Below are 25,617 nucleotides of genomic sequence, written 5' to 3'. Positions count from 1 at the left end.
TCTCATTGTGCCCGGCTCCGACCACATCCTGGTTACTTCCGAGATGGTCGTTCATCTCGTGGATATGACGTGTCAAATACTGCAGAGGAAGGGGACCGCAAGGTGTTTCTTCATCAACCGGCGCCAACACTCCTCGTCCCACCGGCAATTTGGGGAGAGTTTTCCGGGATCTTATCATTGCTGAATTTCTAGACCCCCGTCTTGGAAGCATGTCGTCGAGGTGATGACATGACTCCTCGTCTTGCCAGATTATAAGTCGATCATGACCAATGGTGCGCTCACGGGCGTGTGTACTGAATAATAGGTATCTACGCTTAGGTCGGAGATTCGTGGTGTAGAATCCTGCGACTTACTGGAGATCAACTCCAAAGGCAGTCAGTCTAATGATTTACTTTTGTCTCAAAGATGACAGGATCTGAGTGCTGCTGCCCTGGGTCGGGTGTCATAGTTGACCCACTTATGTTGGGCTTCGAGGGCATTCGCAATGCGCAGCGCAGCCTGCAGGCAAAGGCTGTTGGATTTTGGGCTTTGTTCTCAGTACTCACTAAGCTGATGCCCGTGTCTGTCACGACTCTCTGCAATGCAGCAACGTGTCGGTCTCCTTTCCATCGTCCAGTGAAATAATCTTGGAGGGAATGAGGCAATTGAAGACGGGACGATTCTGGCGTATACGGTGACTTAGAAATAGAGCGGCTGAGTGCAGTAGGGTCATTCCAGATTTGCAATGGTGGGCTCTACGGCGACGTCTTCGTCGTGTACTCCAAAATATTGGAATTTCATTCCAATGTGAACTTGTGGTTTGTGCTACCCAGTGTGTCCAGCTATTGACTGTAAGAAAAACTGGCGCTATAAGCTCTGAGCAAAACAAAGGCGTTGGCGTAGGGAAGGGCAGAGGTCGATTGCCAAAGCCTACAGGGATGGCAGGACTCGGATCTGGCAAGACTGTGGTGGTATTCAAAACCACAGCATGATTTTGGTGATTTTGGTCAGTATAAAGTGACCAATGTCTTCTGCTGCTTTAATACGGAATGTTTGCGGAATCGTTGCGCCTGGTCTTATTGGTTTCTTTAGTCCGACCTCTGGTACTCGTCGATTGTGCTTCGAATAACGAAATCATCCACCCCAAGGTAGGTCTAAAATCTCATGATAATCAAATCAAGGGGTATGGATAATTATAACATCCCTTCTCTTCTTACTTGGTGTTTCATTTTCAAGGCGGCCAGTTCCAAGTAGTGTAGGTACGTAAACTGATGAGGGAAGAGACAAAAGAAATTCCTTTCTGATTTGGAATGAATCGAGGTATTTATACTAATTTCGCTGAGATGGATGCAACTAACGCTTGCGAAATGACTTTTTCTGTGAGTAATAAGGAAATCAATCATCCTAGATCACAATGATTTACCCTTACAACAAACAAATCCACAAACCTGCTTTCTCCATGAGCTTATAGACTCTGCACACTTGTGCAAAACCATAATTCCTGTGGTGCAGCAGAACAATGTGAGGCATGTGATGTTTATCTTTCAGCAAAACAGGTCCCAATCTTGCAAACTGAAATGTTATTTTCCAGGCTCATGTCCTTCCGGAGTCGCATTTTGGAATAGGGAAAGGTCAGAGGCAACACGCAATGCCATCCAATGAGTCATGTTGGTAACTGCATTGGTCGATCTAGTCACACACAACACGCACTACTTTGAAGCAAAATACTCGTGAGATCATCTACCGATCGGTGCGACAAGGCCATTTGAGTGCTAACATCGCCTATGATGGGACGATACGCTTGCACAAGGACGGCCAACGTTCACAGGGCTCGTTTTGCGAAAATGGAATGCGCAGCGGCTTTGAAATATCTTTAGGCATGGACTGCAATCAGTACTAGCAAGAGTCATTATCACTGGCAACTCAAGTACAGCGACGCATGATGTGCCTTGCTACACAACCACTCATGATTTTCACGTGACAGGAGCAATCCGATTTGCGTGGTCCGGAGCGAAACCGCTCGCAAGTGTACGTCTGGGCTGAACAGATTACACCATACCAAGAACTTGACATGAGTTCTGGTTCATTGGGACGAGTATTGTTCACTTGGTTCGATACATGTTAAGAACACGAAGATTTTGATAAGAAAAGGAATACAATCTTTATCTATGGTATCCATGCGTAAATATGCAAGTAATTATAATCATACTAATTTGATCATTTCGGTGATCTGACAATTCGGCTCCTGGCCAGAGTATGTTCTGTTTCATTTTCGCGATCAAGATTTGAGGGCCGTATGAGGAAGCTTGAGAAGAACGCGATCCCAGAGATGACGAGAAACACCTTCCAAACTCCCTGAAAGCCAAAGACGTACGCATCCAAGACTGCGCTCTTGGTAGGATCGCCATCAGGTAGACCGTGTAGCGTAGGGACGTAGCCCTCGGCATTGGAAGCAATGTCCGTCGGCAAGCCTTGCCAACCCAGCTTCAGGGACATGACATTCTGGAAAGTCGTGCTCCCGACGGCAACGCCAACGGCTGTCCCAAACTGCCTTGCGAAGCCATATGTCGCCGCAGCAGCGGCCACATCTCCTTGTTTCGCCAACGCTTGGCAGGCAAAAGTCTGCGCGTTGAGTACGAACCCGTGTCCAAGACCTAGTATAATCAGAGTGACAAACCAAACTGCATCTGAGATGGTGGCTGTCCATAGCAATTGAAGCCCGCTGGAGAGCGTCGCCAGCAGCCATCCAATCCAAATTATGTAGCGATAGTTGTTGACCCGACTAACTATAGCCCCAGCTACGGCACCACTTGGGACAAGAATCAACATTACAGGTAAGAGTATAACGCCCGCTCGGATGGGTGAGACCTGCTTCACGGCCAGAGCAAAGAAGGGGACATAGTATAGTTGGCCGTACATGACCAGACCTTGGACGAAGCCTCCAAAATAGGTGATGATGGAACTCCAGTCGTGGAAGAGGGATCTCTTGAGCATAGGCTCCCTCGCGCCAAATTCTTCCCATATGGCGGTACCCATCAGGCCGAGCAACCCAATGATGAGTGGCGCTAAGATTTTAGCAGTGTTCCACGGAAACTGCACGCCGCCTGCTGTTAAACCAAAGAGGAATGTTGTAAGAGAACCGGTGAAGAGGACTCCGCCGACCCAGTCGAGTCGAGCCAGCTTCTCTTGATTCGTTTCTGCCTTGGGTCGAATGGTCAAGAGCACTGGTGTAACCAGGAGACCAAAGGCGCAGAATGGAAAGTTCAAATAAAACACCCAACGCCAGGTTGTGTTTTGACCAATAGCACCTCCCTAATACACGAAATGTCAGTGTTTCCCCAAACTACCTACACAACTCATGACCAATCATTGAAAGGACTCACGATCAACGGACCAATGACGAGACCAATGGCCCATCCCAAGGATATGACAGACCACCACTTTGGTCGGTGTCGCAGAGGTACAATGTCGGTCAAGAGGAGAAGCGAAACCACCCAGATGCCACCGCCGCCTATTCCTTGTACGGCCCGGCCGCCAAGCAGAACGTTGATGTCGCCAGCGACACAGCACAAGATGCTTCCAATAGTGAACAGAGCCAGCGACGCCATGAGGCAACCGGCCCTTCCAAAGATCTCGCTGACATTTGCCATGGGTGGCATTACCACTGTAGACGCAAGCAAGTATGAGGTTCCTATCCAAAAGCCTTCGGTTGTATTTGCTCCTATGTCAGATATGATTGACTATGGGACAACGTCGTCAGAATCAGGCTGTGCCGTCTTTTTGCCATGGGGAATAAGCTATACTCACGTTCAAGGCTGTCACTATTACAGAGGCATCCAGCGCCACAACCATGTTGATGATTGTCAATGATAAGATGATGTAGAGTTCATGCCTCGAGATCTTCCAGTCCTCGGCCTGTTCATGTTGGGCCTCGTCGGCTTCCGCTCGAGTAGGGACATCAGCGACAGTGCCATGCTGCTTCTCGATCGATTCACTCTCCCGGGCATCGCTGCCCGAAGCGGTTGCGCTGGAGTCCATGACGGGCTGACCGAAATCAAAATCTCCCGACACGAGGTAGATTATATCAGGATGTTGGGAACGTTGACGAGTATATATGCCAAGAGTGGAGAATCATGGTAGGGCGTTGTGCTATGGCTTCTTGTCTTGGTAAAGCGACTTGTGGGAGTGTACAATGAATTGCCGGTGAGTGTATTGACCTATCAGAAACTCGGCCCCCAGGCTCCTACCGTGGATTGAGTCAATAAAGCCTGCGCAGAGTTGACGAGTCCTATCATTATTGGCGTATATTCGAGGTTCAGGAATCTGGGTCTCCAATGACAGACGAGGGCATGCGCCGTTCTGGATCCAGCTGTGCGGCGCAGGTGACTATTTATCCATCAGGGAGCCAAATCGAGAAAGGCAGCAAGCAAGGGAAGAAAAACTCTTCCCACTGTGGCTTACTGGGGGAGTCGAGGTAAAATGCGATTGAATTTTATCATCTCCAGGGAAACAGGCCGTGATTTGTTGCTGGCCGCCCATGATAGCTGAGACATTCGTTCGGAAGTTTTGGGGTACCACATTGTGGTAGTAGAATTCGATCGCCAACGGTGATACGACATGGTTTTTCTCATATATCTCGAGTACAACTAAACCTGACCGAAGCGAGGGCGCGCAAGCGCAGATTCCGAGCGCCTTTCGAATTGTCAGCTGGATGGAAAATTGCTCGATCTGTCCAAATACAGAACAAAAGAGTCGTCTTGAATTGCATCAGCCTCCACGGGCCGCTCAGCGGGAGCAACAGTTATTGTTCAGCTGAGGCTAAATGCGGCAACGTGGCGAGCGTGGGTGTTCTCCGCCCGACGCCTTGGACGGGAACCATTTCCTCAAGCTTTCATCTCGCATTTCCCATGCTGCGACACCGAGATGCACCCAAAGAACCCACGCATGTTCGGGACCTGACCTGCCTGGCCTCTTCTTTTTTGGTGTTGCGTCGCACATTAGTTTTCTAGACGACGTTTTGTGACACCTTCGTAATGCTTCTTCCATGTGGATATCATGGGGGATCGGCCGAGCTTCTCGCCTAATAACACAAGGTGGCTGAGACCCCCGGGAAAAGAGATGGATTGCACAGAATATTTCCGGCAATCGGTCTTGTTCTTGTTTGGGGGCGGGCTTTTTGTTATAACATTTCCATTCGACAACGGCGCTCCTCCGCCCCCTTCTCGTGAACACGAGGCAGCCACCCCAACATTTGGATAATGGTCCAATCTATCTGCGAGCTGCAGCTGGCATGCGGGTTGGTTGCGATTGTGCTGCTGTGCTGCCCCCGGATCTTGCACAAAGCTGAAAGTAATATTAGGTAGGGAGGATCCTGTTTATACCTTACAGATTGCTCTTTATTGCCAATGGACGCACCGCCGCTGACGACGTTTTCTTTAGAGACCTTGTTGCGTGCGACAAACCATAAAGCGGAGTGACTCGCCCACCTTAATCCACCGCTGTGCTGTATGATTTTGAGACATTAACTTGTGCCTACGTCCAATTGCCTGCAATAGCAAGGTCACCACACAACCAAGTCGGCATGTTTTCTCTATCTCTCTCTAATCCCAAGGTTCATTCTCGTAAAGTACTCGTTTAAACACGAAAGCGCAGCAACCATTACAACCTAGAAGACGATCATCAGCGCGACCGTGCATGTATTCACCCCACTGCTGATCATTGCATCATTCGTTCTCCGTAGATCGGGGTCTTTTGCTGAGATACATACCTAGTACCCACCCAAGCTTTGGCGTAGGCGGGTCGGGCCATTCAACCTCTCTTTTCTTTTGTCGCAAAATAGTTGCAGAAATAACCTGCATATGAGCTTTTATTAGTTTCGTAGAGCTACGTACTTACTACCCGTCCGCGTCCAGGTGAAGACCCTGCAGTAGTAGCATCATTGATGGCTGTATCTTTTATTAGAGCTCTAATGCAGCTAAAGGCATAGCATAGCATCCCTGCCGAAATAAGCAATATCTACACTAGGTACTGAATTACTACCTGCTACACTTGGAGTATAGCACCTCGTCTGACATTTCCTATACAATCACCATCGCATACATCGTCGTCGCTTTCGAGTATGCACATATGATGCGAAACCACTCGCTTTTGTTTGCTTATGAGGACTGTGCTTTCATATCCACACTGCCAACTCTTCATCCCACCCAAGCTTTTCCCTACACAGTCCAAGCTCGTGATGTGATGGCATGGCTTGATTGGCTCTTAGCGGTGGATTGCAAAATGGGGCATCGTTATCGCCCCTCTCTTTGGGATAAGTCTAGGATCATCGCGTAGCAACTAGTAGTATTTCTGACCTTTTCTCGCGTAGACGCGGGCTTCACCGCTGAATTTCTTTTCAGTCCTGTTTTTCCTCTTTTATTGTTTTGTGTTGTTTTGTTGTGTGATAAAGGCAGACAAGAGGCGAAAGACGATCCAAAAAATGGCGGCACTGGATTTGCGAGTCGTCGCTGCGGCGAGTTTCATCCCGGCGTTCCCATTGCTACTGGCAGAGGGTATCGTATCCCACCATGCGGTACCGGCCGTCGGTCTCGTACCGCTGGCATTCTCGTCGGGCACGTCGTTGTTCATCTTTCTGCGCATGCGAGTGCATCATAAGCGAAGGAGACACAGCCATGGCAGCCACAGTAGCAGTTCCAGTTCCGAATCTGAGGATGAAGAGGCGGCGTGTGATACCGAGCACCCAATCATCTACTTTGTGATAGATCTCATACTGGCAGCTGCACTGTTGGTCGTGCTGGTCTTTTCTTGGACCAAGTCGGATGAGCTCAGTGGAAAGGTAGCGGCACTGGCTGCGTATGCTACGATTCCTTTATTGATCAACTTGTAAGAACTCTTGTCTCGCCCAGGATAATCATGCGACTAATTGACGCCGCAATAGCTTGATTCATGTATATTTCTCGGTACGAAGCCTCTCCGCAGGTCTTGCACTCTACGATCTGACGCAATACTTCGCCCTGCAGATCGTCCCGGCCGAGTGTCCCCACTGCGAGCACCGGATCCGGCCAACCTCGCTCCCGAGGATCCCTTGGTTCCACCAGGCTCGTCGTATTAAGCTGATTCCCGGCACCAAGGGTGTCAAGGTCCCCGAGTTTGAGGGTTCGGGCTGGTTCTCCAAGAAGAGAGAATGGCAGGCTCCCAAGTGGCTCAGGAAGAGACAGGACTCTGATGATCATGGTGGCATGTTTGCCCGCCACGATGATGACGACGAGCACGAGCGCTACCGGGATGAGCCCGAGCACGCCGGTCCCGCCGATCGCGTCGTTGAGCCTGAAGAGGTGCAGATTGCTGGAAAGATCAAGAAAAAGGTCAGAGAGGGCCTCTTCCACCACGGCGAGGAAGCTACAGCAGAGAGCGGCCCATCGACCGTCGTGGCTCAGGAGCCAGAGGAAGTTGACGCTGGCGACAAGTTCAAGCAAAAGGTTGAGAACTTTTTGCATCATGGAGATGAACCAGTCGAAGCTGCCACCCCGGTCGTAGTCCCAAAGACTGAAGAAGTCGAAACCGAGGAGACGATCAAGCAGAAAGTTGGCCACCTATTGCACCACGAAGAGGAGCCCGTCGAGAGCGCCCCCACACCCGCTCCCGTTGTTCCCGAAGTAGAGGATGACGAGACTCACGAGACAATCAAGCAAAAGGTTGATCATTTGCTGCATCACGAAGAAGAGCCGGCCGAAAGCGCTCCGGCTGTCGCTACCCCAAAGCCTGAAGAGCCAGAGGCCGAAGCTCCCGAAACCATGAAGCAAAAAATGGATCATCTGTTGCATCACGACGATGATAGTGATTCATCAAAATCCTCATCAAAATAGTTCAAGGCACTTCAGTCTGAATGATGAAGGGGCAAAAACAAAGACAATGGTACGGGTTCACTCTGTCGAGAGGCCCGCGGGGGTTTGCCTTGATGGGCACTGTACATCTAACGCTCTTTTCGATACCCATACGCTCCCTTGGTGCTGATTAGCGATAAAATTGTCAGGATATAAATGAGATTATGATACACAAAACCACGACACTGTGCATTTTCACGATTCCTTATCGAGTGTCTGCCAAATCCTGTCAATATGATATCGCCGTGCACAGCGTTTTTCCTTGAACAGATATCAGACTTCTGGTTTAGGATAAACAATTGGCCCGAGTGACCTTGGAGTTGCTTGTCTAGAAAACAACCCTCGCTGGCCGTGATCGGGTGCGTCAAGATGGGCCACTGGCCCTGGGTAAATGATGCGTCACAAGTCCAACAAAATCTGAGTTGACACTGTTACAGTAGCAGAATATCAAGCTACTTGTTGGCAGTCTTCAGCTGCATGGTAACATCGATGTTCCAATATCCCAATGCTCAAATTGAGTGGCACAATGTCAAATACGGAACCATGAAAAGATGCGCCGCTAACTTACCGATGGTAGTATGTATTCTGATCTATAATGGTCATGAATAAAAGGTTGGCCGTCTCTGGTGGCAGCATCGTTTACCGTAAGTCTCACCAAAGGCATGACATATACAGTTCATAAGAACAAGAAGCAAGATCTGATAATGAGCTTACGCTGTACTTCCCGCTGCCTATCCGAAACTTCAACCATCGAGCGCACACGAGGAAGTGTGAGTAGGCGCAAGGATGCAATATCAACGCTATAGTGGCACTGAATATGAGGAAACATGCCCATAAACAACGGCAAGATTTTAATATGCATTTCACACTAATCCGGGCTATCCGTCCAGTAGTGCACGTAGAAAGGGAGACGACTATAAGAGTATGGAGCGGGTTCTGGACAGAACCTGGCATTATACCTACGACAAGAAGCTTTACGGCTGTCGCGATTCGCCTATCTGCAGACAGGCGGCTATTAGAAGCCGGTAGTATTGACAGAACGCGCCGAGACGTTACACTGACTGAGCAAGTTGACGAGTCATACTTGGACGAGCTTGACACGGCAGATATCTGCTGCAGGTCCAATCCAATCGATCTCCAAGGCGAAAAAACACTAGAGGAGAACGTGTCGTCGGCAGAGCTCAAAGCCATCCAGGATACCACCCGATTGGGCAGAAATGAGCCAAGAAACCTGGACTTGGCCGTTTGCTTTTCCCTCTCGAGCAGTGCTCGCTGGTCTCTGGTGTCTGTTGCTCGGGGAGAGACGCATGCTGCGCGCCGCGTCCTATTTAAAATCTCCACGAGATCCTATGTGTTGGCGTGCGACATTGAAGTTGACACGCCTATTATTTGCCGTGAATCACACGTCATTGTGTCGCATTTACTCTCGCTGATCCAAAGTATCAATGTGCACAGTGTACTGGGGTCGGTGACGGGTGGTAAGTGCTGAGAACCCCTGCGAACTTCGAAGGATAAGTTGTTTTCTCCTTTTTCCTTATTTCTTTTTCTTCTGCAAATGTCTATATGTAGTGCTGTCCATCCCATTTACATGGCTGGAATCATTGCCCACTATATTGTCATATCTGTTACCGTCAACCCTTTACGTGGTCCGCTGCTGCATTATTTTAGCCACAACCCATCAAACACATTGCTACTGATGGTAGGCGGATATCCTTGATTCGAAAAGACGATTATTCAACATACCCTGCTCCCGAGGTCTCTGATAGATTCAAAGAATTGTAGGATCGGTGGAAAGTTCTTCCAATCCATACACATAAATTTTCGAGATTTGCATGCTGTAGGTGTCAGCCAGCCTATTGGGCACACATCTTGCTTTTTATCATCACTCTGAAACCGTGTCTGGCGTGATGATCTCAAGGAATTTTCAGCTAACACTGTCTCACAACGGTTTCATTCCATCTGATTCCATGAAATCAAGCTGGCCGTTATATAAGCATCAACACCCCAATTGTAACGCCTTCACGTTCTTCCAATTCCGATTTCGCTAACATACCATTTCCCTTCCCCGAGTGCCCAGTGTTGGGCAGCAACAACGCCTATAAATCGATCATAATCATGACTGGCATCAGTCTTGTCCTTGGTCTATAATGCTTCCAACGCCTTGCCCGCCGCATTTATCAAAATTACAATGAACCCATTCAAAAAACTCATCCTCTTCAACCATATACCGAATGCCTTCGAAACGCCATCCACAACATCCCATACCGGCTGTTCCGTTGAACGATATCCATCCCGATTTCCAACTCCGATATAATACACAGTAGAACAAATGGCGAATAGTGAGCTAAAACAATACCTCATAATATGCCTGTAACAAACAATTATGCAGTCACTCGCAGGTGCTTGGTGCACGGCAGCTAATGCTGCAACAACTCGTCAACCTTGTAGCCTCTCTGTCCTGTCCCTGGACCGTGGCTCATGGTCGTCAGCCATCTTACGTTTATTTCGAGATCCCTCTGGGATCTTAGGCACATCCATTTCAGTCACGCCAGGGCCAAGAGCGGCATTTCCGGGCAACCCGGTGGCAGCACGATGCGTCGCCGGATGATATCCCGTTCCCGACAACACGTTCAAGATTGCTGCCAAGTCTGCGGGCCCGGTTGCGGGCCCGGCTAGAATGATTGGCCCATTGATGTTGATGACATGTTGAGGGGGAGCTTCCAAACGAGCGATGCTGGGCTGTTGTTGCGATAAAGACGAGCCTGCCAGCAACGTTGAGGTCGGAAGCCCTTGTTCCGTGATGTCGGAGAGCCTTCGAGAAGCCCTGCGTACCACATGAACACCAAATGCTTGGTCTTCTAGATTGTCTCTCCAATCCGTTCCAAACACTATATCGACATCCATCTTGATCCTATCTGCCTCGTATTTACTGACGACACGAAAGGCGGTGTGCGCGGCAGCATTGTCATCGGAATTGTTGCTAGTCCCACTCGGGCCGTCCAGGTCCCATTGATGGACGACAAATTCCTCCTCTCCGCCTCTCAAGTCATTGTTTTTCAGCGTGTCGGCTCGGATGTAGTTACCGGGACGGTCCCATTGCTTGTATTTGGCGTACTTGAACTCGGCGCTGATCGGATGTACAATCCATGCATTGCGAATTTGGGCCTATTATTGCACAGTCAGAATACTTGGCGAAGTCTATCATCTCCATTTGTTTGTGTTACCTCTGGATCTAGTGAAGGCAGGTCTTTGGGGCTGTCCCCTGGGGCGTCGCTGACTTTAGAATCGAGGCTGTCACGGGCCGTTGATGCCGCGGGGCTCGGTGGGCGTGCATTCCGTTGTTGGTACCACATGTCGATGATGGTTCTCTCGTACTTTTCGTAGACCGCCGGGGCAAGATGGTTTCTCTTCGCAAGCAAGAGGAAATCTGTCAGATCCGTGATTGGGTTGCTCGGATCGTTGGCCTTTTTCAAGGCGTCCTGGATTCGGGCTCGGGCGTCGAGTTCGTCCTGGGTGACATGTTTGTCCATGGCCGACTCGGTCACAGTCCCGTGCTGCCCCTCTTACAAGGGCCTCAAGTTGTAATGGCTGTTTCTGGAGTGCTATGATGATCGTTTTTCATATTCAATACTGTACGCCAGAGGACGTTGACGCTCAGCACCGCCGGTTGTCTTGGCCAGCAAGTGGCCTAGAATTGTGATCGCACGTTGACTAGGCGGTGAAGGTCCAACAATCAATCTCGGTTCAACGAAAAATTGCTTTGGGGGTTGACAGGATAAAAGAGTGTAATGCGATGATCTTCGCGATGGTTGTTGCTGCACAAGGTTGACAGTCGTTGTTGGGGCGGTAGCGGAGAGCTTTCCAAGATCTCAAAGGAGCTTGGATGGATCGTCCAGGTACAAGCTTTAGATTGGCGGCGGGTGAGCGTATGGCAGATGGTCTGTAATACCTTGGGGAATCGTTCTAGAAAAAACCCCGCGGTACTAAAGACCCCTACCGCGCCCCTACCGCACCTCATGCCATGCACGCCAGCGAGATCGGGACCCTGGCATACATACGTATGTGAGACCTGGGGTGTCATTGCCGTATAGATTTACGCGTCTGATCTCACCGTTACCCCTATAGACCTTGTAAGTTACGATTCTGCAAAGCTCGAGCTATAGGCAATAACATGGGAATGGCACTCGTCAATATGCATGAGTGGTTGATAAAAATGTGGAATGGGTACTTGTAGTGATTGCAACTCAAGCTATGTGTTTCGTGATCAAAAACAAAAAGGGAAACAGTGCTCTAGAAACATGTTCAAAGAAATGCATTTCGCTTCCACTCTGCCGACTTTGGCACAGTTGCGAACTAGCATGAAATTTTCCTTTTGGTTCATTCAGAAATATATGATTCATCGGAATCACTCGGCTCAAACGCACAAAAGCTTACCGGAAAAAAAAAATCATGGCAATTGAAAGGGATTCAACAAATGGGTACTGCGTCTATCAGAAGGTATGACCAAGTCTCGTACCCTTGAGCCCCCCACCCCTAAAATAAACTCAAGAATAAGGGAGTGTCAAAAATGCGGGGTGCCGATTAGTACATGCTAAAGATGGCGGGGCATCAATGATTGACAAGACGGGACTGACTTATTAGTAGGACTGCAATGCTTTGTGTGTGCCATACTACTAAGGCAGCCCTTGAAAGCGAGAGGGTGCAGTACCGTTGCGACCGCGGACCGGCCTCAGCCCAGATGATTCTGGCTTCTGCAGGTAGGTAGTGACATCACTTGGGTCTTCACTGCCGGCTTACTTGCCTATGTAGCTTATAGGTAACCTAGGCAGGATGGTTCAGTGGGACTCTATACTACCTCGTACTCAGACGGTAAGGTGACTTATCTGTATATAAATACATAAATATATATATGTACATATACCTGTACCTGTATTTTCAATGTGCTTTCATATCCAGACATTAAGCTGCTCTCGTTATTCTGTCAGCATCAGTCATCTCAATTCATTGCGGAAATATTTTCCATCCTTCTTGAACATTCAGTTCTTCGTGGTTTTCTTCTCGTTTGAACGAGATCCCTTCGATTTGCTGCTACTGTAGCCCCTTTTCTCCTCATGAGCTTCTTTTCTGAGCTGCAACTGAGTTCGTTCGTTCAGCGCTGCCGTACGAAGCGCGGCACTCTCAATTTTCTCCGGGGCCTGATTGAGGATAAGCGAACAAAGCAGCAATACGAAGAGCGGGTTTTCACCTTTTGCTTACTCAATGTGGTCCAGTAAAGAGGGTTGTCGGGTCTCTCGTCCAATAACTCATCCCAGAACTTCTGATCTTTCGTACCAATCAGTGGCTTGGTGATGGGTGATGTCTCAGGTAGGACAAAGAACTCGACGCGACCGCCGCATCCTTCCAGACCCTTCCAGTTAGCGAACACGTGGTACTTGCATTCTCCTCCGGGGCCAACAGCAGTGTCGATTTTTCGAGGGGGTGCTAGAAGCTCTTTCTTCAAACCAAGCGATCGAACCATATCCTCAGTAATGTAATTCAAGACAGCACCGGTGTCGAATTGCGCTTCAGTGGGATACTGCGGCGTTTTATTTACTGGGCTAAGGACCATCCATTTGTTGTTCTTGTTCAACTTCTTTTGCTCCTATCGCTGCAGGTCAGCGACGCCCCACCACTGCCAGACTATAGGTACATTTTCATGCACGTACGTTCTCCCTTTCCCATTTTTCTATCATTTGATCCTCCTTGTCACTTCTACCCTCGTTATTCAGGTGCGCAATATAGTCCATCCTGTGTTTGTCGTCCCGCTTGCGCTGCTTGAATTTTGCGTATTCCTCGGCCGTAAAATCTTCTTTCTGCTGATTGCCCATCCTGCCGGTGTATTTGACGACGTACGAATGTGAGTCTTCGACCGAAGATGGTACTAGCTCACGTTGTTGAGGTTTCCAGCGAACGACTTCAGAGCCGGTTGAACTATACGAGATTAACTCTAGTTACACGGAGGACGAAGTGGGGCATCTTTATATACTCATAATGCGGCGCCATCGTTTCTCTGTGATAGGACTTTTGGAATTGGGGGAGACGGGACAAAACGCGTGATTTAGGTCAGGCGTCAATGAAGGGAATAGTGACGGCCCAATATAGAGCCGCAAAGGAGTATTTAGGCCAAAGGATCGCCTGCTATTGGGAGGAAATACGTGCCATACATGATCTTTAAATGCATCCTGAAGCAGGCTGAGCACCTACATTTTCTTGATAAGGGTCTGGATCTACGTAGCACAACTTCCGGGCGTATCTGCAACTGCGCAATAAGCCTGCAGCTCGAGTTTGCCTTGTGCGGGTCACGTCCAATGAGATCAAAACACATGCAGGTCGCAAAACATTGTCCACTTTCAAAGTGCTCAGCCGCGGATGCTTGACAGTCGAGATGGCACACCGCTCCGAGGATCACGAACTACGGACTCCCATCATCATAGCGTCGTAGCAAAATCTCGTCATGGAGGGCTATGCAAAAGTCGCGCATTTGATGTCCAAATACGACGAGTTTGCAGTGTTGCGCCGTTTCGAGAGATTGAACATACAAAGTCTTCTCTACTCCCAAGCGGAGATAGTCCACCTCGAAGACAGCCTAGCAAGGCTCGTGGCGCGCGATGCAGATGATCCAGAAAAAGAGTTCCATGCTAAAGATTGGTGGTCTTTGGCCCATGGAGAGGGGGAGACGGGAAGAGAGCAGTGGAGGCTGATACGCAAGATCAGAAAGAAACTTGACCGCTATAGTGAGAGAAATCATGAATGGCGGGTGCGAAGACTATTGCTGATTGCTATGAGAAGACGATCGTCTCCTCAAACAAGTAGAAATATTCAACTTGGAAAGACCTAACGCGATTGATCTATCCACATTGCGGAGCTGGCTGGAGCGGCCTACCATGGGCGCTTTCCCGATCAGAGGATTGGATCTGAATTCATGGGATGACGAGGAGGACCTCGTAGCTATGAAGCCGAGGTTGCCGCCAGACTCATTTTCGAAATGGGTCAACGGAGTCCTATTTCCATTCATCCACAGATTCTGCGGCGAGAAGCTCAAAGTAAGCATCATCTTAATGATGACTCAAGCCATGGCGCTCAGAATTACACAGGATCCGGAAGCTCCAGAGCTAGGTGATGGAATATACACATACCGAGAGTCTTTGGCGACTACTTTGGTAAAGATTGTGACAACAGTGGTCGCCTCATTATTTCCCCTCCTTTCAATCGTCGTGCTCTTCGTAATTGAGTCCGACAGCTTGAAGATGGGAGTCATTGTGGCTTTTTCGGCATTCTTCGCCCTTGCTCTTGCCTTGATGACCAACGCTCGGCGAATTGAGATTTTTGCAGCAACATCCGCGTAGGTACAAGTCCTGAAAAGGATATGTTTTTGTAATACTAATCAGGACATAGCTTCGCAGCAGTCAACGTTGTGTTTCTGACTAACAACAACTGACTGACTGTCAAGCGTCATGTCAACCCTACGACTAAGATCCATTGTGTACCTTGTAGGCACGGACTCGTGACTGTCAACTCAATTGGTCTTGTAAACTACTTATGCAGATTTCCGTCGAAATAGAGCTTCCAATGTGTCACAGGCAGTGGTTATCCGATCCAGGGACAGAGTCCATGTAATACACTTTGGGTGAGTGGTCAATTACATTAAGGACAAGAAATATTAGTTCAATTGGGAGACTTGGGCAAGTGACAGTCATTATACGCCAAGAATATGGGGTTTCACTGGCCGTTCGCTCATTATGGGATCTTGGGGGCAGACATATCAGGACAAAAGCCAGCCATGTTGTTGGCTTCTCAAATGACAGAATAAATGGTTTATAGTCGGAGTTCAAAGCTCCAACAATGATCCTGCCAATTTTCCATCCAAAGTTTGTATGAACCCTGAATGAACCCTACGTGATAGGGATAAACAAGGTCTAGACAGTCCAAACCAACAGCTTTTGTCATCTCATGAGTATATCGCAATATGACTGCGTTTCCTGGACTCCTGCTTCGAATTTCTTTTGTAAACACTCGACCCATCAATCCAAGCAGCCCAGCAACACCAGGCCCACCGCCGCCGAGAGAGGCGCATGGCTCCAGTGATTCCATTGACCCTTTCCGTGGCTATAGCACACCAGGCCATCGGCAATGGCAACGCCCGTAGATGAAATGAGGATCCAGCCGAGGGCAGCAGGGCTGCCAAACTTTGCGGCAGCGGCCATGGCTGCACCCATGAAGATGTCGCGTACGCCGTAGATGGCCATGAGGCTGTTGACCATGGCACGGGTGCTCGGGTCGGCGGGAGGTGCAAACTCAAAGAATGAAAGACCGTTGGTCGGTCTCAGGATGGCGTTGATGCCAAAGCCTACGTTGATGGCTGCGAAAAAGTAGGCTGCCGATGCGACGGCTGCCGACTGCGAGGATACGCTGAATGGGAGGAGAGACATGGTGTATATGCCAAGCTGTACAATAGATAGATTTCCTGTGGCTATTGTAATTTGCAACCAATTGGTATTTGCCTTGGTGCGAATGGCGCGGGTGTGATCAATGTTCTAATGTTGATGATTTTGCTAGAGGTGCAACGATTTGGTGCGGCGGAATGTGATGACAAGGTTGAGAATCTTTATTATCAAAACACTTGAATTTGACTTTTCTTTGTGGACGACCTTTGGATGTTGAGTTTGACTTGACAAAAGACTGAGACAAAGCTGGTGTCACTCTGTTCTTTTTATGTTCCAGCAGTTGCGCAGAGAGTTGCGATCATATACAGATTGTCCGAATAGTCCGGTCTCTTACTAGATTAGTGCAGTTTGCTGGTTCCAGGTTAGTATGCCTCCCAAGATTTGTTTGTCATCCCGTGCCCTTCATTCGCAGGAACAATTGCAAATTTAGGCATACTTCTTGAGGCACAGCTAGTCAAGAATGTTCTGATGTTCTTTTGTAGTCCCAGCTAGAAGCAACTTTGTGATTATGTTCAGGGTTTAACGGGCTGGTGAACAGGGGCCTTGTGATCCTTCTGCCTGCCTGCCTGCCTGCTGGGTCAGGATTCAGGCCTATTCAGCACTCCGGACAATTGGGATTGGACGGACTTTTCAGAATGCCAAGTGGTTTAGGGTACTCTGCCATTTTGACCAACGTCCTGACTGGTATATTAAACACCAACAGGATGATTGCCTTGTCTTTCTATCGAGCGCCATTGACCCTAGTAGGATAAGATACAATTTGCATCGCCTCAGCCCGGGGTGGTCAATGCCAGATGGATGTACGATTACAACATGATACTATGCGCAGACGTGACAGTTTTGTTGAAGTTGGAATATTTGTTGGCATATGTTCCAAGAGCCTGCATCACTGAAACGTCGCCAGTTTTTGTTTGAGTAAAGCCAATTCCCCATACTTTTGGTGAAGCTCTTCCATCAACGACAGCAATACTCATCCACAACTTGCATGCACTTGTGGATCTTGGTATACCATCATCAATGACTTAGGTTAGTGCATTTAGGGCTGGTCTCTAGAGGGCCGGGGTGTCGCGACTAACCCCCGCCTCACTATGTGGGCCTGGGATCAGGTATCTCATCAGTGAATCATGGGCTGAATATGTGCCGTAGACTCCAAAATAATCACTCATCATCCTCTCCCGAGACGACTCTTACTTGAAGAAGTGGCTAGATTTCAAAAAGACACACACCGACCATCGCTTCGCTTCTTCGAATAAAGCACCTGGCAATGGCAGCTGATACTCTTGACGCTCAAGATTTCGGGCATCTCCGACGGTGCATCGCTCTGGCTGCCGAGGCTCTGGAGGCCGGTGACGCGCCCTTTGGATCCGTCCTCGTCGACCAGGCCGGTGCTGTGCTCAAGGAAGAGCGCAACGAGATCGCCACAAAGAACGACGCAACTAGGCACCCGGAATTTGAGCTCGCCCGATGGGCTGCAGCGCATCTGACGCCCGCTCAACGCACTACGGCCACCGTCTACACCTCGGGAGAGCACTGTCCCATGTGCTCGGCAGCCCATGCATGGGTGGGACTCGGGCGCATCGTCTATGTTGCTTCGGCGGCACAGCTCGGCGAGTGGCAGCGGTCGTGGGGAGTGCCATCATCCGGCGTCGCGTACTTGCCTGTGCAGCAAGTGGCTCCCGGCATCAAGGTGGTTGGGCCGGTGCCGAAACTCGAGCAGCAAATCAAGGCTCTTCATGAGCAAAGTGCCGCTTTATCAAGGCAGTGAAGCGATCCTCGGTGGCAGCAAGCTGTAGATGGAAGACAACGGGCAAATGAGCACAAGCGAACACACAAGTCTCACGTCGGCCTTATCAGACGTCGCAAGCCTTCGCAAATTCTACATGTAAGGCTGCATACCTATCATACTCCTGGCCTACGCATCACGGCTAAGAAAGAACATGAGTCATCTCGCAATTTTCTTCTTTGTGAATGACCACTTCATCGCGATGACGGGCAGATAGGCAGCTCAGGGCTACCGGGATGCATCAACAGATATCGATATCCGACAATAGGTCTTTGCACGACGCGCCTCATACTTGAACCACGGACATGAATCATACTGCGGTGCGGTTGGTCGTTTTCACAAACAAAACAACGATTCGGTCACGCTCTCCCAGCTTTTTCCAACATAGAATTGTCAAAAGAATGTTTGATATAGATTCAAGACACGCCCAACGCCGTAAATCGTTGCTTCTCGACCACCTTCCAAAGCCGTTTCATGCTGCATGCTCTCAAAATCCCTGAACAGAGGTAACCCCGTCTCAAAATGAGTGTCAATAGACTTGTGTTTGTTCTGGAATGGCATGGGGCATTGTTCCGATGGCCATGCCGATGTAGCACATGCCTGCAAACAAACATGAGATCCACTTGCGCGATTGGCTCTTCAAGTAGACTTCTTCGCTGTCGCTATCGCTGTCGCTATCGCTATCGACGACTGTCTTCTCCAGGTATGCGGGCGGCGTCGGCGCAGCATGAGCATACGAATGGTCATCTACAAGAACCGACCACCGATGGTTTTTGGGTTCGTCGGTAGCTGACGTTTTTCGCGTTTTTCGTTGCAAGAGGCGACTATAGAACGACTTTTTGGCCAAAGGATATTCGTCTCCAAGCAGTGTGGTTGCTTCGAAATCATCATCTTCAACTACTGCTTCGTGCTTTCGCTTTCGTCTGCCGAACTTGGACCTGAGGGGATGACGTCGTTTGCCTCGAGGCTCGCAGTCGACACCTGGGGACAGGTCGACAAAAGTATGACGAATAAGTGCTGCTTCTCCCTTCTCAGACCGTTCCGCGGCCGCCTTGGTGAATAGATATTCGGCCCGCCTCGATCTCCTGCCGCTGCTGCCAATGCCGCAGCCGCCGCCGTGGGAGCGACGGAAGGTAGCGATTCTATGAATCATTCTGGGCAGCCAACAGGCCTCTGGGGGAGGTTCGGACGACGACGCTGGCTGCTGCACAGGCGACCGTAGTTGGATGACGCTTGGAGGTTGATAAGAAAGGGCGGCAGTAGTTTCTCCTGCTGCTGCTGCTGCGTCCACGGCGTCGCTTTTCTGCTGTCGAAGGCGGCGCAGTCCCAAGATGATGGCACGCGCGAGATCTGCATGCCGTTCCCGGCTTATGTGGCTTCCTGCAGGCTCGCAAGGCAGGATGATGACCTGACTATCCTTTAAGCAGTCGTCGAGCATGGTGGCGTCCGTGGCGTCCCCCTCGAGTATGCGGACCGGCATGTCAACATCTCGGGCCCCGTTCTTCAGTATGGGGAACTCGGACAAAAGGTTCTTTTCCGAATTTACCTGTATATCTAATCGTATGTCGGCAGGGGGTGAGATCAAGAAACTTCTCAGCACTCTCAAGCCTGCCGGACTGTCGGCGTCGAATAATATCCAGGTCCTTTTAGCCAGCATTGCTATTTTCTTCTCCCAGTCTGAGCGTGCTTAGTCGAGATGTTTCATTTTACTAACAATATTTGAAGAGCAGATAGAAGTCCCGTAAGGTGAAGACGCCCAGAAGCGGGCATTGAGAACTCAAAGTGCGTTGCAAGTCAGAACCACCTACAATAGATTTGCTGTTGATGGAGGCTTGGCAGACAGTACATTAGCGTCAAGTATATAAGTCGGAGACCGATGGGGGACTGCCGGGGAGGACAAGATCGAAACCTGATTGGCCACTAAAACCCGAAAGTCAGCAAGCTTTCATGCATAAGAGGGTTCAAGAGGCAAGATTGAAGCTTACGATCCTCAAGGATTCTCCCAAGAGCCCGATTGGCCATGTGTTCTTCAAGACATGTTTTATGTGTAGAAATGTTAAGAGATCTTCATCCCGGTTGAAGATCTGCTAGAATGCATCATTTATCTACAACTTTGAAAGGAATAAGAGATGGATTGTTGGCTCTCTTATCGTTGCTGATTGGGATAAGGAAATACCATTTCTCGCTCGGCGAATAGATGAATCGAAATAACAACCAAAAATAGATTTTGAATTCACAGTAGTCACATTAGTGCATGCTCGAATAACTCGCTGACCATGTTTCTTCCACAATAGAAGTTGGACAAACTAGGCTTGGCGATCATGGAAGTTGCCGAGCACCTATCGGGGTAGACATAGCGGTACACATTCGGCATCCTTCAGCCAGAAGCAGGGCAGAGACGACATCATATTAAAGCAGCCAGTCATCATTGGTCTTACGCTGTTCTCGGTCGCAATCTGACTCGGGGGTGATGCGTCCCTTGCCACAAGGCAGGTATGCTTTTTCTAATCTTTATTTTTATTTCCAATTCGGCCAAAGAGAAGCTTTTGTTAAGCTTGACGCATGTTACGCGAGTCGCGCACTATTGGAAGCTGAAAAGTTTGTGATGCCGCGTTGCGGCCATCACCTTCTAGCGAGCTCAGGCCGCCAGTTTTGTATGGTTTTGGAACCAGCGATATTTTGCGTTCATCACCACCTATAAAAATGAAATAAATAGAAACAATACTGGTCGGATGACATTTTTAAGATTTGCTACAGAGAAATAAGGAACAGGGTACTTTGGTTACTAAATGCCATAGCGTTGTTCATTCTCTCTGTCATGAGCTTATTTGCGTTCATGAATATAGCTTTCATTGTTTGCTGGAACACGAGTACGAACCGTGCAACGCTTTCCTTGAAGAGAATTATCTTCATATCATACAAGTATCGGAACAGATCATTTCCCCATATGATCCAAGCTTGTATAAATGATTTCAACAAGGATCACAACATGGGATCGGATGTCAGCACAATCGCCCCCATGTGTTACCCTCCATGATCCTGGTTCTACATGCAGGCAGACTTGTCGTCATCAATGAGTTTTGAGCAATCCAGCTCTTCCACCTTGGCCTACATTGAACCTTCATTGGCAGGAATTCCAACCATGAAGTTATTATATTTTCCCAGAAGATCGATGATCGAGGGCTAGCTTTCCCCTAGATCTCGGTCTTGGTGTAGGATTCCCCACATGATCATCCGCGTGCAGGTATTCTGTAACTAATTCGACAATATATCGCAGATCAAAGAATACTATGAGTCGATCCTCCCTTGTGAGCATCTTCTAGAGGTCATTGGAATGTGTTTATCTTGACGTGGTCTCAACATATCATGCATGGAAACATAAAGCTAATCAGAGACATGAACGCGACGTGTAGTACTGGAAGTGATTGACACGAGCAATGCAAGTGGCTTTTCGGACTTCATTCTTTGAGAAACTATCGTAGAACTTGATGATATTATAGAAAAACCGCAGAGGAATCAATTTGCCATATCCATACAACCGCATCCCAAAACACGGATTGCGCTTAGAAATGAAAACCAAAACAGGAACAAAACCATGAATATTGAGAAAATTTGACCGATTTCTTATGCAGACAATCTTTGGGTGATCCGTACCACTTCTCAAAATTGGCTCTCTCTCATTCGCCGGGCTTTAGTCATCTCCCTTGACCATCGTTTCTCTGATCCCTTGGATCCTTCGTCCTGCGCCAACGACAAGAACAAGTCAGGTAACAATTTAGACGGTTATCCACTCAAGTCGCCAATGGAGTTTCGAGTCCTGCACACAATCAGGCAGGATCGGTAGCCCACCTCTTGCCCCTTTCGTAGCCAAGAATAGATATCTTGTCCGTGACACCAGGTATCTCATTATGACACCACTCGTGGTCGCCCCAACCGTTGGCCAGCGCGCGACCAAACCCGCCCACGGGAACCTCGTCGCCATCGGCGTCCTCGCCAAACAAGTACAATGCGTCCACGGAGCCGACTGCAATGGTGACTCTCTTATAGTCCTCGCTGGCCGCGGGCCTCACGTAAAGGAAACTCCCGCACTCGCCGCAGAAGCCGCGCTGCGTGCCTGCTGACGATATATAGTGCTTGAGCGATGCCGTTGGTGATGTGAATCGAAACGCCGAATTGGCACGGACTTGATGGTATTGAAACCACAACGAGCCCGTCGCCTTTCGGTCCATTGTACATTGACAAGTGCCAGACTGGCCATGTTTTTAGCCAATCATTGTTCGATTCATGGTCATTTGACAGAGAGATATTCTCACTGATTTGGAAAAGTCATGATCATTTGAAAACTCGACGCGATACCGCAGTGAGCCGCATAGGCAACCACCCTCCACGTATTTTGGTCTTGGGAAATTTTCTGCAGCAGACATGGTGGCTATGCAACGATAGGAACGTAGCGACCAGCGGGCGCCGTCAAAATAAGACGAGGTTATGGGTGAGTGAGTGATTGATTAATTGTTTGGTAAGTATCAGTAGCGACTATGAAAGGCGTAGAGGACTGAATCTTATACAGGGAGACATATAGTGGGGTATGAAGCTGTAATGTAAGAGGCCAGGCTCCGATCTCAATACGCCCTTCGAGTGACTCGCCATGGCAAAGGCGCATTGCAACCTTATCCAAGCTAGTCTGCAGGCCATGACATTATATTATCGATTAGTGATCGTATACCTACATGAATATTGCTCAAAAGAGGCGTTTTCGAGTCACCTTTTGTGCCCTTTCAATTTATAGCTTAATGTTGCATTCTGCAAACCCATGATTATACAAAACAGGGCTTGTTGCTTTTTTATTACTAGTACGTAAGTAGTATTGCAGTCTCTCACAAGCTTTTTAAACATGCCTTCCATGGATGAGACTTGTACGCGAGTTTCAAGATGGAGGACGCCTATTCTGTCTTCTGTAAATCGAAAACACTTTTGTAGCCGGGTACCAGCTACGGAGAAAGAGGAAAAAGAATTAAGAGGAAAACCCAGTAGGATTGACTTGTACTATGTAGGTAGGGTAGGGTAGGGTAGACGTACAGATCACCCAGCATGGAAAATACCCTAGCCCGCTCCTAGCCGACTGGGTAGGGCTGATTATTTCCACGACCCGCATCGTTCTTAGTCCTATTGTACGAATCATGTTGGAGGCATTCAGAGAACCATGAATATTCGGTAGATGCATTTTACCATTTCATAGTCAACAAGTAAAATCAGCGCAATCTGAGGCTGTTCTCGATGAAACCGGGAATGATCTGTGATTTCAATGCAATACTGTTGTACTTGAATCCATACACCAAAGTTGTCCTTCCGTGGTATCTTGAATGGTGTGGCTAAGGACCAAGAGAGTACCAGGATAGAATATCATGCTTCTATGCGCTGATCAATGTTTGCCTAGGTATGTACGTGATAAGTTCAGCTCCTCTGCTTATTTACAATCCTGCTTACTTGCCAATCGGCGTAGTTTCTGCCTCGCTTGCATTGCACGAACTGCTTGTTTAGGGATATGTGTTACGCGGGTAAACGAGCATTACATGGGAGATAAAATTGGCATGATGTAAGTTCCTGATTAGCTAATTTGGTCATCGGCAAATACATCTTTATCTACTAATACCGATGCGGTCGGGATGCCCCATCACCCTTTGACATTTGCTGACCAGGCGTTTCGGCCCAACTCCACGTATATGCGCATTATCGAAAGCTTATATCCAGTACTATATGTCCAGAATAACACTTACTTACTAAAACAGATACTCCAATATTTCCCCTCCAGTGTACTACTGGACAGCATGCCATTGGAAGAACCTACCACAAGAGGCATCATCGATTCATGGGGAATGACAGCAATGCCGCTAATCGGAGGACATGGATGCCTATTCATATCGTGACCTTTTACACGAAGCATTAACTCACTCACGTATCTTTGCGAGGGTCATTGAATGGTTCGTAGTGGTATCATGCACCTAGACCGCCTAGATGTGAAGCATATGCAGTAGAACCCACAGATTCTCAATATCTCCTATTCTCCGTTGGTCGGTTTAGACTTTCTAATCGTAGCGATTCGGTTCTGGCAATCTATATAGACATGGCGTTGTGCAGACGAAAGAATGACAACATTCTCAGCGACCAAAGCGTCAAACTTACTCATGAAGTACTGGAGTACGTGGGGTCTTTGAACTACTTCACATGGGAGTCCCATTTCATGGATCGGATCGTGTATATCAGAACGAAAGAAATTCGTGCTACACGCGGATTGTTGGCAACTAAGAACGACAGTATACGTAACGATGGGACCCACTCATGTGTTTCTTTTTTTTTTTCTTTTTTTTCGATGACTGACTTTTTTTCGATGACTGACTTTTTTCCGACAGATGGCAATCAGTCTATCTCTCCTGTCTTTTTTATTTCTGCTAGAACCCAAAGATGAGACCCAGTGGGAAATCAAAGATACACCATTCGCGATCAAGACGGAAGATGTTTACTTTTTGGTGGGAAGAAACAGCGTCGGGTAACTTGGATCCCATATGGGACATAACCCTCGACCTGCAAAGTCAACAACACAGCGCAGCGTCATTCTCCCCTCCCTTGACCTCACTCATTCTAGTCTGCGGAAATCTTGACATGACCAAAGGCGATATGGTCGCCTGGTGTATCCAGACCTCTTTCCTCGGAGGGCCTACAGGCAATATATTTCAGACAAGCGGCAATATATGCCTTTATACGAACACGGCTTTTTTCTCTTAAAGTATCGGATCCATTATGCAACGATGTGAGAGAATATATTATTTGGTCAGTAACATGAAGCAGACTGATATAGGATTGTCATTGGCGCATGTTGTCTTGAGAGTCCGCGCTCTGTCCATATGATGACTTGACCGAGGCACATGTGTAACGCAGATAACATTGACCAGACCGAGTTATCTCCTTCATAATGAGGTCTAAATAGCAATATCAACCCAAGTTCAAAGACACTTGAGAGTGGTTATTTTAGTCCAACTTCACTAGTAGGCTACTGATTCCCAGTCATAGCGACTCCGACAAAACGGGAGATGATTTCTTTGCCTTGAGTAATCTCTTCCAGGTCGCGCAACTTGGTCGACTTGGCGCTTGGTGAGCCCATCTTCGAATGAGAGAAATGTGTCTGCACCTAGTTGAGTCTATGCAAAGCTTGCTGCGGCGGGCTGTATGCAGGATTTGATGATGGGAAAGGCAATAATTACTCCTCAGCCCAGAAGAATGGCTTGAATGGCTGCAGAACTCAACTTATATCCCATATACATATTATGCAGCTCAATGCAAGCCGCATTCAACATGACGTCGCCCTTGCACTCTTTGCGCGCACTACTGTTCCAGCTCTGCGCCAGTCGAGGAGAATGCCTTTGCTGTCTTTGGATGTCCTGCGCACAGACAGCGGCCAGCTAAGAAAAAGGAAGCATCAATCTTGCGATTCTCC

At 48.5% G+C, this 25,617-nt stretch overlaps 10 protein-coding genes across 10 annotated transcripts; 4 read left to right on the top strand and 6 right to left on the bottom strand.

The window, feature by feature from the left end:
* Positions 1-2,196: 2,196 nt before the first annotated feature.
* On the bottom strand, positions 2,197-4,017 carry PFICI_09348 (uncharacterized protein; the record flags this gene model as incomplete). The annotated part of the gene is made up of 3 exons (XM_007837929.1): positions 2,197-3,291; positions 3,363-3,719; positions 3,787-4,017. The coding sequence occupies 3 exons, from the start codon at positions 4,015-4,017 to the stop codon at positions 2,197-2,199; spliced, it is 1,683 nt and encodes a 560-aa protein (XP_007836120.1).
* Positions 4,018-6,457: 2,440 nt separating this feature from the next.
* Positions 6,458-7,844, top strand: PFICI_09347 (uncharacterized protein; the record flags this gene model as incomplete). The annotated part of the gene is made up of 2 exons (XM_007837928.1): positions 6,458-6,861; positions 6,917-7,844. 2 exons carry the CDS (start codon positions 6,458-6,460, stop codon positions 7,842-7,844), a joined length of 1,332 nt encoding a protein of 443 aa, XP_007836119.1.
* A 2,454-nt stretch (positions 7,845-10,298) lies between these two features.
* PFICI_09346 (uncharacterized protein) lies at positions 10,299-11,392 on the bottom strand (the record flags this gene model as incomplete). Its single annotated transcript, XM_007837927.1, has 2 exons — positions 10,299-11,027; positions 11,087-11,392. 2 exons carry the CDS (start codon positions 11,390-11,392, stop codon positions 10,299-10,301), a joined length of 1,035 nt encoding a protein of 344 aa, XP_007836118.1.
* Positions 11,393-12,898: 1,506 nt separating this feature from the next.
* Positions 12,899-13,729, bottom strand: PFICI_09345 (uncharacterized protein; the record flags this gene model as incomplete). The annotated part of the gene is made up of 3 exons (XM_007837926.1): positions 12,899-13,057; positions 13,108-13,503; positions 13,568-13,729. The coding sequence occupies 3 exons, from the start codon at positions 13,727-13,729 to the stop codon at positions 12,899-12,901; spliced, it is 717 nt and encodes a 238-aa protein (XP_007836117.1).
* A 626-nt stretch (positions 13,730-14,355) lies between these two features.
* PFICI_09344 (uncharacterized protein) lies at positions 14,356-14,739 on the top strand (the record flags this gene model as incomplete). Its single annotated transcript, XM_007837925.1, has 1 exon — positions 14,356-14,739. The coding sequence occupies one exon, from the start codon at positions 14,356-14,358 to the stop codon at positions 14,737-14,739; it is 384 nt and encodes a 127-aa protein (XP_007836116.1).
* A 46-nt stretch (positions 14,740-14,785) lies between these two features.
* PFICI_09343 (uncharacterized protein) lies at positions 14,786-15,247 on the top strand (the record flags this gene model as incomplete). The annotated part of the gene is made up of 1 exon (XM_007837924.1): positions 14,786-15,247. One exon carries the CDS (start codon positions 14,786-14,788, stop codon positions 15,245-15,247), a length of 462 nt encoding a protein of 153 aa, XP_007836115.1.
* Positions 15,248-15,922: 675 nt separating this feature from the next.
* On the bottom strand, positions 15,923-16,330 carry PFICI_09342 (uncharacterized protein; the record flags this gene model as incomplete). The annotated part of the gene is made up of 1 exon (XM_007837923.1): positions 15,923-16,330. The coding sequence occupies one exon, from the start codon at positions 16,328-16,330 to the stop codon at positions 15,923-15,925; it is 408 nt and encodes a 135-aa protein (XP_007836114.1).
* A 1,279-nt stretch (positions 16,331-17,609) lies between these two features.
* On the top strand, positions 17,610-18,110 carry PFICI_09341 (uncharacterized protein; the record flags this gene model as incomplete). The annotated part of the gene is made up of 1 exon (XM_007837922.1): positions 17,610-18,110. One exon carries the CDS (start codon positions 17,610-17,612, stop codon positions 18,108-18,110), a length of 501 nt encoding a protein of 166 aa, XP_007836113.1.
* Positions 18,111-18,657: 547 nt separating this feature from the next.
* Positions 18,658-19,566, bottom strand: PFICI_09340 (uncharacterized protein; the record flags this gene model as incomplete). Its single annotated transcript, XM_007837921.1, has 1 exon — positions 18,658-19,566. One exon carries the CDS (start codon positions 19,564-19,566, stop codon positions 18,658-18,660), a length of 909 nt encoding a protein of 302 aa, XP_007836112.1.
* Positions 19,567-21,955: 2,389 nt separating this feature from the next.
* PFICI_09339 (uncharacterized protein) lies at positions 21,956-22,552 on the bottom strand (the record flags this gene model as incomplete). Its single annotated transcript, XM_007837920.1, has 2 exons — positions 21,956-22,378; positions 22,442-22,552. The coding sequence occupies 2 exons, from the start codon at positions 22,550-22,552 to the stop codon at positions 21,956-21,958; spliced, it is 534 nt and encodes a 177-aa protein (XP_007836111.1).
* Between the last annotated feature and the right edge of the window lie 3,065 nt (positions 22,553-25,617).

The sequence above is a fragment of the Pestalotiopsis fici genome (genome assembly GCF_000516985.1).
Source record: "Pestalotiopsis fici W106-1 unplaced genomic scaffold PFICI_Scf_6, whole genome shotgun sequence".
Taxonomy (NCBI): domain Eukaryota; kingdom Fungi; phylum Ascomycota; class Sordariomycetes; order Amphisphaeriales; family Sporocadaceae; genus Pestalotiopsis; species Pestalotiopsis fici.
Note: the sequence above shows the minus strand (reverse complement) of the source record. Positions and strands in the feature narration are given on the sequence as shown.